At 44.2% G+C, this 17,825-nt stretch overlaps 1 protein-coding gene across 1 annotated transcript in view; it reads left to right on the forward strand.

The window, feature by feature from the left end:
• Positions 1-16,378, forward strand: part of kif13a (kinesin family member 13A) — a gene marked incomplete at both ends in the record, with an annotated part of 101,287 nt that extends 84,909 nt beyond the window's left edge. The window contains 12 exons of the mRNA XM_080743165.1: positions 3,737-3,792; positions 3,895-4,019; positions 5,486-5,662; positions 6,091-6,183; positions 6,365-6,517; positions 7,425-7,502; positions 7,741-7,791; positions 8,077-8,167; positions 8,748-8,899; positions 10,698-10,868; positions 12,933-14,121; positions 16,245-16,378. Coding sequence (XP_080599291.1) covers positions 3,737-3,792; positions 3,895-4,019; positions 5,486-5,662; positions 6,091-6,183; positions 6,365-6,517; positions 7,425-7,502; positions 7,741-7,791; positions 8,077-8,167; positions 8,748-8,899; positions 10,698-10,868; positions 12,933-14,121; positions 16,245-16,378 — 2,470 coding nt within the window. The remainder of the gene's footprint in view (positions 1-3,736; positions 3,793-3,894; positions 4,020-5,485; positions 5,663-6,090; positions 6,184-6,364; positions 6,518-7,424; positions 7,503-7,740; positions 7,792-8,076; positions 8,168-8,747; positions 8,900-10,697; positions 10,869-12,932; positions 14,122-16,244) is intronic.
• Positions 16,379-17,825: the final 1,447 nt, after the last annotated feature.

The following is a 17,825-nucleotide window of genomic DNA, read 5'->3' on the forward strand; positions in this document are numbered from 1 at the left end:
GGTCAGGATAAAAGTAAAAACTGTCAGCAATGACAGAGACCAATCAGTACAGCTGGTATTTATAAAGTTCAGTGTGACCTGGCAATATACACAATTAAGTCAGAGCAGTGTGGCCTTTCTAACATTTGAGCTTGCAAACTTGTTCTGTGCTGGTTAGTGATCACTCTAATCAATTAAAGCATCAAAGAAGAATTACCTGGTCAAGAAACATGCTAGGTCACCTGCTACTAAATAGACACTTTTAATCAATATAAGCCAATGTTGGTTTTAGCTTCCTTTTTTCATCTCACTGATCACAACTTGAACACCAAGAGGAGTTATTGGTAAGTTGCTAATGTCTTAACTTGCTAACAGCTGGCATAGCACACAATAATTGCAACAGCCATGATGTTGTGTGATCATGATTGCCATCAAGATCCTCAGTGAAGCCTTGTGGCGCCTGTTCTGGGAAGCTTTCGAGGCATGGGCAGCAACCAGGGAAACACAGCAGTGGAAACCACAAGTGGAGTCAGTCTTGAAGATCCTGTTTGAGAAAACTACCACAGGCACTCAGAAGTTAGAGGCAATCAAGATGACGCATCCACAGCTAGAAGTCCTACGAGAGCAGCTGCTGCTTTTCCAGGAATCACTGAATGGGCAACCAACTGCAGTCTTCTGGGCAACCTTCTTGGAGATGTCAAACATCCTTCACAGGTTTATCTACTATGAGCGAGAAGCTGACTGGACAGGGCATCTCTGTGAATCAGCAAGAATGCTTCCCTACCTCACTGCAGCAGGCCACTACAAGTATGGGCAGCAATCGTTGCCTCTGTATTTGGCTGAGATGAAGAAACTACCAGAAACAGCGCCAGAGGTACATGAAGCACTGATGGCAGGTGTGTTTGTTGGTAGACGAGCAGATGGCAGCCACAACAGTGTTTCGCTTGACATGCTACTGGAGCAGACATATAATGCAGATGCCAAGGAGGCGAGTGGTTTGGATGGCATTACACTTAACCCTGCTGCCCGGGCAAAGTGGGTCTACACAAAACCACTCACTGCGGCAGTCTCTGCAGAGCTCAAGTCTATGCTCCACCTCCACTCGTACAACCCACACCATGAGTCTGGTCAGAGTCGTGTAACCAGGGATGCAGAGATGGTAGTCAAGGTCATGGCAGCATTGGAGACTAACCCATTTACAGTGACCACATCATCCCTGATCAACATATCAACCGGACAGTGTGCCGATTCTGCAGTCATGGTTGACCTGATTGGTGTGAAAGAACTGGGTCGGAAGGCACTATGTGAGGCACTCTCCAGCGATCAGAAGAAGACATGCATAGTGAAGCTTAACACTTTCCACACTCAAAACACAAAATCCAAAAGGTCAAAGGGGAAGACATCAGCACCTGGCAAAAGCAATGAAATGACTGCCCTCCTGCGCATGACCCAGATCATTGCCAGTGGCGGAGAACTGGACCTTCCTAATTTCATAGGCAACCACGAGTGCAGTGACTTCCCCCCATCTCTCTTCCAGGAAGATGGCAGGATGAGAACGGGCACCAAGGCAAGCCTTGTGAAGGTCCTTAAAGAACATACCAAAGTCACTATCATCCAGGAACTGCCAAAAGATGAACGGAAAACATCTGTAGTAATTGATGCCATGTATGCCGTACGACATTGGTCCTTTCAGAAAGGTGAAGCCTTTGGAGCAATCGCTGAACGGTACCAACGTCTGCTGTTAAAGGATGTGCCGGCCAACACAGACATCATACACTTTTGCTGTGACCGGTACAGTGGACCCAGTCTTAAGACAGCTGAGCAGGAACACAGGTATGTCCATTCAAAACCTGCAAAAGAATATGAAGTCTCTGCTCATTATACAGCTCCTGATCCTCAAGAGTTTTTTGCTGTCTCTGAAAACAAAGCAAACCTTCTAAGATTCCTCTGTGAAGAATGGTGTCAAAATGAGACATTTAAGTCTGCTCTTGGTACAACCCATCTTTACCTGAGTGGAGGATTTAAAGAAGAGACAAGGAGTGTGGTGATCAAGGAGGGGTGTGTTGTTGATGTACCTGCACTAGAGTCAACACAACAGGAGGCCGACACAAGGGTAATTCTACACACCATTTACAGTGTCCAGGCTCACAAAGTTGACAGAGTTGTCATCCATGTTAATGACACAGACATCATCATCATGTGCATATATCATGCTGCCACCCACCCCCTAGACCTTCCAGAGCTTTGGGTGAGAACAGAGCAGGATGCATATCTTCCTATCCATCACATGGTCTCAGCCCTTGGACTCGCACAGTGTCGTGCCCTGCCCTTTATTCACAGCCTGAGTGGCAGAGATACCACCAGCTATCCATTTTTCACTGGAAAGAAGGCATGGTTCAAGACCAGCATGCGTCTAGATCTCCCTGCACTTCAGGAGTTTGGTGAAAATTCCTCTTATTCCCTCTCAGAGGATGTCAAGAATCAGGCTAGAGACCTCACAATAGCTGTATATGCATCAAAATCTGACCATTCGGAGGACTTTGACCTGGCAAAGCTGAGAGTGTACAAGTTCCTAAATAACCGATCAACCCTGTTGAAGCTGCTGCCACCTACAGAAAATGCCTTTGGCCTGCACCTGAAAAGAGCTGCTCTAGCAGCCATAATAGATAAAACTGCACACATCGCGAAGCCAGACATCCCTTGCTTCACTGAATATGGATGGTCTCTCAGTGATGGGAAGGCAGTCCCCTGTCCATCTACAGAGCCAGCCTGGCCTATATCATTGGAGGCAATATCATGTAGCTGTATCAAAGGCTGCCAGAAAACTGTTCATGTGCGAAGAAGGGAATTGCATGCTACTTGGGGTGTCGTTGCCAAGGACTGGAGACAAGATGCAGCAGGATAGGTACACATGACAGTGATAGTGACTGTTGAGATAATCTCTCTCTTTTTTTCTTTTTGTTAAATTAAAAAATTATTTCTAAGATACATTGTTTTGGTCTCTGATTTTATCTGAAGTCATTGCTACAACTACATACAGTAGAATCGGACAGGAAATATAATATCTCGTTTACAGCCATTTTGACAACATGCAAACTCAAGAATAAAACAGGTATAAGTCCCTTCTGTGCCATAAATCTTAGCAAATGGATTCATATTGGTTGTATTTGCAAAAGCAGTCAACAATCATGGTAGAAATTATGTTAAAGCTCTATTTTGGGAGTCCACCTTCTTGCAAATATGCACAATAAAGGTCCAGACACACCCAATAATAAAATTAGCTATTCCATTGAGTCTCCCATGGTCAGACACCATGAAATAGACACCAAGTTTGCGTTTCTAGCTCATCTGGTTCAGAAGTTAGAGGCAAAACCTATTTTCTGGGTCCTTACATTATGGCAGCCATATTGTGGCGGCCATATTGGATTTCATGGAAACTTGCAATACAAAAAATGTTCATATGTATACCATTGATCAACCTGTGAAGTTTCGTGGAAATATCCCTCAGTTTAAATTTCTTCCCTATTCACCCCCCATTAAAACTAATAGGGGCTAATATTGAGGCGGCCATATTGGAACTTTTCCGAACAAATTGACCGGGTTGTCCATATAGGTTGTGATCCTACTGGGTCATAGATAATATTTCTGGTGGACAACCTTTTATGTCGGGGCAAATGCAGGTTTCCTAAAAAAAGGCTGGTTTGCCCCCTGGGTATTTAGGTTAGTTTTTAAATCTAAGCTCTATTTATTCTACCAGGACACCGCCTGTTGGAATGGAGGCTCACATCCCTGTTCTGTACTTGGACTTAAATGGTGAGTCTTGCACATCTATTACAGTCATTACGGCCTTTCATAGCTCTTCTCCAGTTACTGTAAACACAAACCTATGCCCATGTGTGTGTCTTGTGTTTTCAGCGGACAGCCTGACAGTAAATGATCAGCTGACTGGGCCCCATGCTGCAGGAGTGAACTCCATCCTACCCAAGGAGCATGGAAGCCAGTTCTTCTACCTGCCCATCATCCGACACAGTGATGAGGAGGTAAGACACATAGCTTGGCCTTTACTGCCTCCTGCAGGCCGTAAAGGGTACTCCTCTAATCTTGTAGTCCAAATTATGGAGAGTGGTGGTAATAAATACTGCTTATAATAAGTAGGACTGATGATCATGCATGCACCGTTATGCCTCATTCACATACAGACAAGCCAAGCTAATGGTTTGCTTGGTAATTCAATGTATTCTCTATGCAAACCAGCTTTTAAAATTTCCAAGCTGGAAAAAAAGCTTGGAATTTTTTTAAAGCTGGTTTGCATAGAGAATACATTGAATTACCAAGCAAACAATTAGCTTGGCTTCTCTCAGTGTGAATGCAGCATTACAGTGGCAGAGGGAACCATGCAAGGCACCAACCTGCTCACCGGGAGCGACTAGGGGTTCAGAGTCTTGCTAAAGGACTCTTTGACACTTAACTCTGGGGGAGCCCGGGATCGAACTGGGAACTCTATGTGTTCTAATGACAGTTTCTCTACCCCTGAGCCACTGCCGCCCCTGTATTCATTTTATAAGCCCCCACTACCAGGCTCTACCAGACCGTATTTTCGATCATCTGCGGACATGCGTGGAGCCACCATGTGTTATGCGATGTCCAACAAACAGCATCGACCCTGTGTGGGAGCATCTCTTGTAACGCTGGGTGAAAAACAGTGACAGCGATAATCCATTCAATCACTAAGCTCCTTTGAATGTGGCTTGTTTACTGCAAAAACTCAGAGGAAAAATAGTTTCTGTGATAATCAACCCTTTGTGGACGTCAACAACATTGACCCGGATGTAGATCAAAATCTCTGGATACGGAAATAAGCCTAGCCTGGCCTAGTGGGAACCGGATATGGTGTTCAGAGGCGGGACAAGAGCGAGGACTCGATAAAACGGCGATAAACAATAATCTCTCATATTTCGTCAATGGTAGTGAATGAGTTGAGTCCATATAGACAACGTTTTTGATCCCTGAGGATACAGTAGATCTAAATGTTAACAGTAATAATTGCTCCCTTGTTTGTGGCCCTTGGTATCATAGATGTTTTTCTTTTGTTTAACATTACTGTGTGTGTGTGCGTGTGCGTGTGCGTGTGTGTGTGCGTGTGTGTGTGTGTGTGTGTGTGTGTGCATGCGTGCGTGTGCGTGCTTATTCAAGTGCTGTTCAGCTATGTGTGATTACCGTCAGCTAGAGCAGCGAGCTACAGTGTACAGTATGTGCTGCATATATGCTGCAAAGAGTGCTGCTTTGTACCCCCTTGTTGCACGGAAACCCCTAGGAAGATTGTTATCCATTCAGTCACCGCATGCAAGAATTTCTGGCTTGTGCATACTAGTTTTACACATTAGTGTTCCATGTTGGGCAGCCAGTATGCAGGTCAGCTTCTAGATCGACTGTTTTTACTAATTGATTAAATGATTATTTCCATTAAATGTTTATTTATATTTCACTTACTGTATTACTCCACCAGGTGTCCGCGGTGTGCTCCTGGGACTCATCGATCCATGACTCTGTCCACTTGAACCGGGTCACCTCGCCCAACGAACGTATCTACCTGATCATCAAAGCCACGGTGCAGCTCAGCCACCCTGCCTCCATGGAGCTGGTGCTCCGCAAGAGGATCGCTGTCAACATCTACAACAAACAGGTGGCTTCACCTATTAAAACTGGAGGACAGTATACCGCGCACAATGGCTAGTACCATTAGCTGGCAAATGATAAAGAAAATGTCTGATATTGATACTAACTACACAGCAAGTTCCCAGTTATAATTCTACTCAGAAGAGTGTACAAATGGAACCAAATGGACCCATACAGTAAGTGTCCATTTGGTTCCATTTGTACACTTCAAGGATCCTTCAGTGCAATAGTAAAATGCAATTAATTGGCTATTTTATCTAGGGATATACAATGTATATTTAAATAAAATAAAACATGATTAGCCAAAACTTTTGCCACATAACAGTGCAGATTTTGGCTATTTAACGACACTCATATACTGTATTGGCACAGCTGTGCTTGTGGCACTAAATGTAGTTTGAATCATCAGTTTATGAGATGTTTTGTCTCCCCCAGAGCTTCACCCAGAGTCTGAAGAGGAGAATGTCTCTAAAGAACACACTTTACTCCTGTGGAGTCACTTATGAGATTGTGTCTAACATACCAAAGGTACAGTACCCAGGCTGCTGCTTGTACCGGCACATACACAAACACAAACACATGTTGTACAGTTATACAGCAAGGGTTACCCACTTTCAAACAGCCATCCCTTTGGGCATGTCATAATAGGAGAATGTATTCAAAAGTTGAGAGATAAATCATAAATCAGCTAACGCTTGATGTGCTGCAGGCCTCAGAAGAACCAGAAGAGAGGGAGACCCTGGCGCTCATGGCTGCCCGCGGGGAGAGCGAGGAGACTAAGGATGGAGAGACGTACATAGAGAAATACACGCGGGGGGTCCTGGAGGTGGAGAACATCCTCAGCCTGGAGAAGTTACGACAGGTAACACAGCCAGACTATTTTCATTTCAAGGACACCCCAGTTTGGAATGCATTAGCCCCTGGAACCCCTGAGAGTGTATAAAAAAATACAAAATAACAAATGGGTCCATTTGGTTCCATTTGTTCACGTCAGAGTTACAGACCTGTAAGGACCCAATATCAACTTCTGATACCATTTAATCACTTAAACCCGATATACCGGTACTTAGGGTATATAGGCTATACAGTAGAGCCCTGGCCCCTCAGAGCTTTATACTTGGTCTGCTCCTTTTTTCCCCTCTTCACAAAATCTCTTCGCCGGGAAATAGCCAACATACAAGCTAAACCCTGTACTTAGTTGACTGGGGTCCTCCAAGGCTCCATATTGTCCGCTCCTTTTATCTCTACACCAAAACTCTTTGCCTAAAATAAAAAATAATTAATATCTACAAGTTCACAATGTGTCACAACACAATGTGTTGTAAGCTTGGATATCATCTATTTTCGACAACGTTTCGACTCCGAAATATGGAAGCTAGGTTTTTGTTTTAAAGCAACTTTAGCTTACATAATTAGCTGTAATGTCAAGCAGCTGTATTAGGGTGAGAAAAAACATGATTATACAGTATTTGTTATATTATCTTGTGTGTTTCTCTCTCCCCGTTACACTAAATTGGTTGATGATAGCTAACTGCATTAGCCTATCGGTTTCCTAACAGCTAACCAGATGCCTAGTGTTTTGGCTTGTCTCTAGGAGTATGAGAGCATTTGGATGAAACCATTTTAACAATTACAAGTGCATATGCATGCCTGTGCACCAAGTTTGTGTACACACACATACACCTAACACAATTTCTGACTTGGAGCTGATGAAGTGGAGAAGCCTTTCAAAGTAATTAGGAAAACCTGCTTTGTTTCAATGTCTCCAGGCTGTGACAGTGAAAGAAGCACTCTCTGTCAAAGGCAGACATCTCAGAAGAAGCATCAGCACTCCCAATGTACAACATGTAAGAACCCCTGTCAGTGCTTCCCTCTGAATTTATGGGCGTATTGTGTAGATGACAATGATGAATTAAGCCTAATTCATGGAATTGGGAGTGTGACTGTGATGGTGTCACTTGCCGAAAGGTTATTTTCGGCAAGTGACACCAGTGTGTGATGGCCCTGGATTATACATTTTAAGTTTTAGTTTGGTGTATGGTGATGTATATGAATATTCATACAATACTCATTTCTTTTTCTCAGTCATCCTGTAGTAAAATCGACCTAACGGGCTGTGATGATGATGATTGTAAGGTACGTAAAATCCTTTGTTTGTACACCATTAATAGAGAGAATGTTGTCCAAGCTGCTCAACGCATGACCCTTGCAACAAGTGACACTTTGTCACTTTGTCAAGACAAAAGAGACGTGCGATGAAATGCATTTTAAGATAGCCTTTACAAGTTAGAATGAAACAATATTGAGAAGAACAGACAACGTTGATGAACCAGCAAGTGAAACATGTTGCATGCAATTGTTTGAAATGTGAACATTATTGTATTGGTGCAAAATTGTAATCATTTCCATTTCACCATATAGGGCCGTTGTGAGTCTCACACGGACAGCTCTGACTGCACCCTCCAGGATGGCTCCTGTTGCAGCACACCTGTTAAAAACAAGGAGAACCACGGTAAACTCCATAGAAAGTGTGTTGGATTATGGGAGAGTGTTTTTTGCAGGTCTTTCAGTCCGAGTGTATCAAAAAGGCAACTGGGTTAAGGCCGTGGAAGCTTGTAATTGGTTGTGCAGAGGTGCCAAAAGTTGGGGGGAAGGAGATACACCTGACCTTCACCCTAACCCTAACCTCAGTAAAACTAACGCTGGTGAATAATAACCTGGTGAATTGCTAACCTGCCGACGCTGGCAAATGCTAACCTGGTGAAATGCTAACCTGCCGACGCTCTGCGCAGATTTATACGAATATAAATCAAAATCATCTAAGCATATATAGCTTGCTGCTTAGCAGAAATGATATTTTGAAATATATTTCCTCCTTCCATCCTTCCTCTACAGTCTACACAATATGAACTCCTGTCCTGTAAATACAACATAAAACATTGAAGAATACAACTTCATCTGAACATAAAAGCATTCCTGGGGCTGCTACACTACGATCTTGACCAATGGAACAGATTTCACCAACTCTTTTACACCTGTAAACCTGTGATGAACCGATTGTGGTTCTGATCCTGTGTATACTCTGCACTCAGGTCTGGTTCCAGAGAGCCCCACCTTCTTCAACTCCAGTCCGTTCAAGGTGCTCTCCCCTCAGCCACCCAAGTTCCTCAAGTCCCTGCTGCCCGTCCGGGAGGAGAACAAGACAAAGAGGGCCCTGGAGGCGCGACCGCTGTTGGGCCAGGAGGTAAGCAGGGCCGCATGCACCTCTGTTGTGTTCTTTGTCTCAGTCCCTTCTTCGTTAACTCTTTAATCCTTTTGATCCTTGATCTTTTCATCCTTTTGCATCACGTCCTTGTGTTTTTCCTCCATTAAAATAAATTACTTCTAAAACTTTATGTTCCCTAAAATATGCAAATGAGCGACAGACATGCCTCCAAAAAGGACTAGTCCTTTATAGCTGTCTAATTATGCTTATTGTAATGGCTGTTCTCTTCTGTGAATGAAACAAGTGTTAATTTGACACTGAAGGTGACTGGATTGGACCGGCATGACTTGCAAGGAACATGACTTCAACCGTGAATAGCCGTAAACTCCTAACTTAACATACTACGTAACAGAACTGAACTATGGCCCATGTGCAGCATGTCCATAGAAACAGAAGGTCTAGAATATATACAAACTTTACTTTATTTGTTTATTTGAGAACAGTGCTCTCCAAATCAACACGTTTTGGTTTGTTACAAATGTTAGACATGAGTATTTGCAGAGCATTTGTCTGTCTGTGTATTCACATGAGAAGCACAGTGTGATCCTGTGGATCCAAGCGAGAACACAGGCGTTGTGTCGCTTCTCGTGTGAATAGACCTTTAGCTGTATTTTCGTCATACCCCTTATGCCTAAACTTCTTTGCCTTTTTTTTTACTATTTTGAAAAATATTTAAGAATACTTTAAATAGACGATCTACATCGAAACGTTGTGAGTTTGTAGATTAGCTATTTTAAATATTTAAAAATATTTTTCAAAATAGTAAGAAATGGCAAAAGAGTATAGGGGTAAGGCATGGTGTGAAATAGGGCCATAGTCTTGTTGTTGAAGTCCATGCAACTATATCACCATCTGGACAATCTGTGGAGTGCGTTGATTGCATAATTCCTCCTACCCATAATGTTATAGAGGCTGTAATGACATATTCTTTTAAAATCTGTGTTCTGAATGTGATATGGGTTTCATGAATTATGAGTCCAATCGGCCTCTTCAACTTCTTCATTGTTTAAATCCTAGTTAGCACCTTGTGGCCATTCCCCAACCATTATGCACACTAACAAAGACACTCCGATCGTCATTAAATGTTACATGCATGCTACATGAGTGCAGGGGTGTCGTACACAATTCTGGGCCCTGGGTACAAGGATTCACTGCGGGCCCCCCATGAATGTTCTTCATAGGGGGAGGGTTTAACCCATTTACACTGGGAACGGATTATTACGCATTATTTTGTGCTTGCCTTTAACTGTTGAAAACAGCAGATATACAAGCTCACAGCGCGGCACCGAGTGTAGATCTGCTATTTTGGAAAAAATTGTGAAAGTTTGTGCAAGTCTTTGAATATTTCAAGTCCTTCTAAGGTTTTTTGAAAAAACTATGTTTCTATGTCAGTTGTGCTCAAACCTTTTCATGTGAAGGACCCCCAAAATGATATGTATTTGGCCACGGACCCCCATCTCAAAACATCCAGCGACCCCCCAGAAGCAAAATTTGAGTTACATATGTTTGCTTAAAAAATTAAAGTTTTCAAAGATTTGCACAACTTTTCAAAGCTCAGAGCGCGGCACAGAGTGTCGCGCTGCGAGCTTGTAGATCTGCTATTTTTCAATAGCCAAAGTATAACTTAAGGCCCCTCCAACTTGGGGCCCTAGTAACTCAGTCCCACTTTTCCCCCTCTTGTGACGCGCCCCTGCATGAGTGTGACACTAACCTGCCCGTCGCCATTGCATGCTCTGTGTGTGTGAAGTGTGTGCTGTTGTTCTGACCCCATCTGCAGAGCATGCGCTCATGCTGCGTGGACAGCCCTGCACTGCTCCCCCCTCCCTGCCCCTGGCCACGACCCAGGGCAGGCAGCGAGGGCCACTGCAAGCCTTCCACCTCCACCTCCACCATCCCCACCTCCATCCCCACCGGCAGACAGCTCTGCCACACACAGCCATACACTACTGTAAGTGTCTCCCGCACTGCTGTAAGTCTCACACACAGACACACACCACTGTAAAGTGTCTCACACCAGGGACGTGCTGGCCATTAGGAAAAGTGGGACAACTCCCGAACGGCCGGTCCATTAGGAAAAAATAAATAAAAATAAAATGTATTTTTTTGTTCCATTTTGGGGGCAGGGCGGCCAACAAAGTAAATCGTCACTGTCGGGCAGAAACCTTGTATCTCCGAGTTTCAAATTTGTACATTTTTTCGCAAAGCAAAGCCCTGCTTCATCCTACAAGGCTGTCGCACAAAAGTAGTGAAAACAGCAGATCTACAAGCACACAACGCCTCGCACCGCGAGGCGTTGTGTGCTTGTAGATCGGCTGTTTTCACTACTTTGAGTAGCAGCAGCGCTATAGAGAGAGATCTCTCTCTATAGTGTGCAATGAGGCCTCTACAACTCTTTTTCCCGGGCTGAATCAGGGGCCCAGCACGTCCCTGTCTCACACACACTGCTGTGAGTCTCACTCGCACACAGACACACACTACGGTGAGTCTCACACACAGACAGACACACACCACTGTAAGTGTCTCACACCCTGCTGTAAGCCTCGCACACACTTCTGGCCAATTCATGCGTTTTAACAACAAAAGTAACATCAACAGAACAAGAAAAACTTAGAAGACCTCAGACTGAAAGCTCCCAGTTTGTTGTCATAAAATGCTGCATAATATTCTTGGTTGGAAAGGGGAGTCTGTTGCAGTCTATTGCTATGGAAATGCAGAGCACTGCAGCACTTCGTTTACAAATGTTGTCAACACGGGTAGCTTTGAAGAGCTATTAAGTGATGCGCTCTTTTGTTACCATAGAGACAGCACAGCGCTGTCGCAAACATAGAAAGTGGCTCGACAGAGTCAAGCAGCACTTGTCGCACAAATCATGAATCGGCCTTAAAAGGTCATTACTCACTGGGAGCATTAGTTAGGGACGGTACATTTATTAGCCTGAAAATATGTTTTTAACACACTAGTGTTTGTGTCATGAGTACATCCACATAGAACATGAATATTGAGCAGGAAAAAAGCGTCAAAGTATTCTTCAGAACTAGATCGACTTTTCACAGCAAATAAAGGTATCAACCTGTATGAACGACATAAACGATTTGAATAGTATGATGCTGAATATTTGCTGACTTTTCTCTTTTTTTGGTGGGGGGGCAGGGGTCACTTTTATTACGATAGAACACTGAAGAGTAGGGGAGAGACACGCAGCAAATTTTTAACTGGGCTTGGGAATTGAACATGCTGTCAGGCATCAGCGCCTACAGCATGTTCTATGCGGCTTAACCACTCAGCTATCGGTGCACCCCGCTGACTGGCACGTGATGCTGGCATGTACAATTGTCTGCTATGCCTGCCACTAACCCCAGAGTTTACTACATCTGTAGTATAAACTTTTTCATGTACTAATGAGAAGATTTCATTGTAATGAATGTGTAGCCATTTTTCTATACCTCACCTAGAGAGTAAAAGCCAAGTCTACAGTATGCTAGGCCACAGCGTTTAAGTACTCTCAGCTAATACAAACGTGGTATTTCATTGGATGAGACTTTGAACATATATTAGTTTTAAGGACGTGTGTCCCTTATTAGGATGTCATTGCTGTCAGATGAAAACCTTGTATGTACAAAACCGTTAATTAATGAGATTTAGTCTCAAGCTCTAACACATTGTCCAACCACTTTTTGGGGGCATTATAGGGAAACTTTAAAAAGAAATGTAAAACATGGCAGATCCACAAGCTCACATCGCCATATAAGATTATATATAAGATTATTTTTGGAAAAACCCACATATAGTAGAAATATAAAATAATTAAACATGGACATATAACATTTCCATCTGACAGTGTGACAGTATAGTTTATCTCTCTTTTATCATCAGCAATTAGATTTCAACTCCACATTCACCACAGAAACAGTTATCTCTGTGTGTGTGTGTGTGTGTGTGTGTGTGTGTGTGTGTGTGTGTGTGTGTGTGTGTGTGTGTGCGTGTGCGTGTGCGTGCGTGTGTGTGGCGACAGCAGGACTCGGAGGATGAGGAGACAGACTTGGCCCTGAATCTGGACCAAGGCTCTCAGGGCTACAACAACCTCCAGATCTACATCCCGGAAGACTTCGCCAACTTCGAGGTGTACAACGCCACCCTGGAGGGCCAGGATGGGGCGCCCTCCTCCCGCTCCGAGCTGAAGCCCGCTCCCTCTCTGCCCTCTGCCGCCGTGGGAGGGGACAGAGAGGTGCCTTGTAGCCCCACGGCCAGCAGCTGTACCAGTGGCTACTTCTCGCACAGCGCCTCCAACGCCACGTTGTCCGACATGCCGTTCAGCGCCAGCGAGAGCTCGGACCACATCAGCTCTGCCGCCGCGGCCCCCGAAAAGGACGATTCCCTCTCCTGTTCCACGGGGAAAGGCTGCACCCAGCTCAGAAATAATGACCACCACCCTCCCTCCTCTTCCTCCTCCGGTTGTGGGGTCCAAGCTCCATCCGTCGCCCCGTCATCCTCTCCCAACGGCAGTGACGGCAGAGACCAGCAGCATGCATCCCCCTGTGCGCTCAGTGTCAGCCAAGAGTTCTCTGACTTCAAAGGTGCTGATGATGGCATCGGAGAAGGGGACCTGGCACACTTTGCGGAGGCCTGGCGACAGGAGGGTTTGGAATCGCCTGCGGGGAAAGAGGAGGCTGCAGAGAAGCCAGAGATGCATGCCAACGGCAGCCAGCAGGCCTGCGAGGAAGCCTCTGTTCCCAACACATCTATCCCTGGGAATGCCCCGGCTGCTGTGTGCAACTGTCACCACGGGAAAGAAAGTGCGGGTGAAGCTGTCCCCCACCCGACCACAGCGCCGGTTCAAGCCCCAGTCACGCCTCCAGCGTCAGCCTCAAGCCCGGCCTCATCCCCAGTCACCACATCAGCTCCTATCCCTCCCTCGTTGCCTTCCCCGGCTCGGCGGGGAGGAGGGGGAGAGCCTCCTATCCAGGAGCCGGCCCAGGGAGATCTGCCCCACGGGAGTCCCTGTCCCAGCCCTAACCCCAGCAGCGCCGAACCCTCCGGGGACTCCAGTGGGGATGAGAACACACCCGTGGCCCAGCTGCCTGACTGGATGGCCCCTGGGGAGCAGGTGTGGGTGGGAAAGAGGAGAGGAATGGTCCATTATGTTGGAGGAGTGGAGTTTGCCAAGGGCATCTGGGTGGGGGTGCAGCTGGACCTGGCTGTGGGTAGGTCTCTATACATACAGTATATGGGGTGGGTGTTATGCTGTTATATGATGAGTGAAAGTTATGGTCGTTGTCGGGTGGAAACCTTGTATGTCCAAAACCTTCCTTTTTTTGTTATTATTGTAAAAACTATTTAAAATAGTGAAAATAGCGAGGCGAGGCGTTATGTGCTTGTAGATTGGAGCTGAACAATCAGCCGCAGATCGCTCCGGTGCTTAGTGGAAGAGACGGCCGCTAAAAGTGTTCCATAGCAGGGGAGGAGAAACGTTGAACCCTCGAAACTAATCTCTGACATCTTGTTTGTAGAAGATCTTGATTTTTTTAGCGGTAAATATGCCATGAAGTTTAAATTTTGTTTTGCAAAGTTTTGCATTTCCACCTCGCACAGCTTCTCTGGGGGTAGTTTCAGAATTATGATATGCACGCTCAACTCCGCCCCCTCCCCCATATTATCCAATCAAATTAATTTATTGCAGTTACTGTACAGAAAGTACTACTTTCAGTACAGTAACTGCAATAAATTAATTTAATTGGATAATTTAACATGGGGGTACTTGACATCATCAAAAATATGACCTAATTAGATAGCCTGATTTAGCTGTTTTGGGCATGTCCCTCCCACTTTAATCTAATCTAATTATCCACTTAAGCCCTATTTTATATTGGCACCCGGGTTAATTGCGGTTAATGTTATAGGTCTTGGCAGCTGGCTGTACACAGAGTACGGTATAACAGGCAAGCCGATATCAAACTCATTTTGCGTCACGAAAATCATAAAAACTGATGCTGCTGCGTGCATGGTTATCTCAAACAGACCAAAAGCATTTTAAAGGTAGAGTCCATGTACTGGATCATGCTCTCATATCGGCGCTGTCAGCCAGAAACCTTGTATGTCCAAGTTTTAAATTACCGGTAGAATGTTTTTTCGTAAAGTAAAGCCCTGCTTCATCATACAAGACTGTCGCACAAAACTAGTGAAAATAGCCAATCTACAAGCACACAATGCAAGGCGTTGTGTGCTTGTAGATCGGCTATTTTCACTATTTAAATCTTTTTTGGAGCTGTGTGAAGCACAGGCTCCCTATACGTGGCTGTGTGGGTCTGTGTGTGTGTCTGTCTGTCTGTCTGTCTGTGTGTGTGTGTGTCTGTGTGTATGTAGCCTGAACTTCCTAAACTTCGGCACGCCACTAGTCCCACAGTTTTGCCACCACACACTCGCGCCATATGTCAAATCGACCGCCTTACTCGGGAATCGTGGGCTATTACTTTTCTAAGAGAAAGGTTCTATAGTTTAATTGATATTAATTTATTAGTGAATTAATTTTCCCCATTTACTTATAATGGGAATTGCAAAAACTCACATTCAATTATTTGTCTCTCGCAAACCATAGGGGCTAGAGTTTCAAGACTTGGAGAGGAGGTTCATAATGATTTCAAGGATTAAATAAAAAATAATTGTGTCATTTGGCCGCATGGTGGCGCCATAACACCCCACTTTACGTTTTGGCCTGTAACTCTTGAACCGTAGGTCGGAAAATTAAAAATATTTTTTCCCTGGATTCCTTGGGTCATGACGCATCTCCCCATATAGGCCACGCCCATTTGCGCCATGATAGATTTTCCGCCATCTTGAATTTTCTCCAAAACACACTTTTTGCTCCTTTTCCTACATATTTTCTTCAAATGTCACAAAAATCGGTACACATGATCCACACACACACACACACACACACACACACACACACACACACACACACACACACACACACACACACACACACACAGCTCCACTTCACACGGGTGTGATTTTAAATACTTTTTAAAAGGAAGGTTTTGGACATACAATATTTCCACGCGACAACAACGATATGAGTGTTTTAGCTCTTCTTCAGACTAAATATACAGACCACTAGTGAGAATGGCATTGTTGGTATGTGCCATGCTTACATCCGCTATCACAATATGAACTGAAGCAGTACTTAAGTCCATGCTGAAAACCTGTGTTACACATGTAGCAATAGTTATGCTTCATGTCATGCTAGCTTCTGCATAGGGAAAGCCGATAAACTAAGGTACCTACAGTGTCCTACACACCTCACATCAATAATGTTGTCTGTCCATAGGTAAGCACAATGGGACTGTCCAAGGAAGAGTCTACTTCCGCTGTCCTCCGGGCCATGGAGTGTTTGTGAAGCCATCTCGTCTGACCAGAGGACCACCATCTATGGAAACAGAACCCCACACTCTCATCCGTTAGAGAGGATCTCCTGCCTGGACCAGTTCAAGATGGTCTCACTCAACTCCCTCAAATCTCGGAGCTGACTTTGATCTTTTAGCGTTGTCTGCTTTCAGCTTGAAGTGTTACCTGACTTAAGTGCATTTCATGAAGGCATATCCTCATCACTGGCCACTGAAAGATACACTATGCACATATCCAACTTTTCTACAGCGTTATTTTTGATAGACAAGTTAACTTTTAACTGCGAATTCCAGATGAAATGATCCACAGACCTTTTTTTCTCCTTACAATTTATTGTGTCACAGAGAGATGTTGATGATTACGTCATATTTTTTTAAGACAATGCATCCTCTGTTGAGTCTCAAAGCAGTGTAATCTGAGACATGAACATTAAGAATGTACTACTGTTAACATTGATATCGAAGTCATTATAAGACGTCAGGGGTAACCAAAGAACTAGAGTTCCTATCTGCTGTTATAATTAATATCTTTTTTGTTTGTTGCTTACTGTATATACCTGTACGTGTAAAACATCAGTATATACGTGTGTGTGTGTGTGTGTGTGTGTGTGTGTCTGTGTGTGTGTGTGCGTGTGTGCGTGCGTGCGTGTGTATACAGTATATATATATATATATATATATATATATATATATACTGTATAGTATATGTATGTAAATACATATACCGTAGTATATACTGTGTCCAAGTGAAGCATAGTGCCATATTTTTACGACTAATGCCACACATGCCTTCTTGAAACAAGAGGCAAATCTGAAAACCACAAATTGCTTTCAGCGTTTGGCTGTACAATCGTTTTATCATGTCACCCACTAAATGTTAAATTATCTTATTGGAGTACTGTAACACTGTGGAATGAGAAGTAATCCCCAACTAAGCTCGGGACCGCTGCCATTGCTGTCTGAAAATGCTTGCACTGGAGAGGATTCTTGGAGAGTTGAGCCTCATTTATACTTTGTCGTACAACGGTGGCTTGCCATTTATTTTGTAGAAAATTTGTTATTTTCTGTTAGCGACGTCATACAACAAAGTATAACGTCGTTGTCGGGTGGAAAGCTTGTATCTCCGAGTTTCAAATGTGTACGTTCTTTCGCAAGGTAAAGCCCTGCTTCATCATACAAGGCCGTCGCACAAAACAGCAGATCTACAAGCACACAACGCCTCGCGGTGCGAGGCGTTGTGTGCTTGTAGATCAGCTGTTTTCACTTGTTTAAATCATTTTTAAAATGATAAATGCAAAATTAATGGTTTTGGACATACAAGGTTTTCACCCGACAACGACGATAAATTAGGCTTTATATTTTACATAGTCGTTTAGCTGATGCTCTTACGCAGAGCAACTCGGAGAGAGTGAATATAGGACTGGTGTCTTGCTCAAGGGCACTTCGGCGAGACAAATGGCTGCATTTAAGCTTGAAGCTGGACGTTTCCGTTACGGGACCATCAT

Source organism: Nannobrachium achirus (assembly GCF_963921795.1).
Source record: "Nannobrachium achirus genome assembly, chromosome: 2".
In the NCBI taxonomy this organism is placed as follows: domain Eukaryota; kingdom Metazoa; phylum Chordata; class Actinopteri; order Myctophiformes; family Myctophidae; genus Nannobrachium; species Nannobrachium achirus.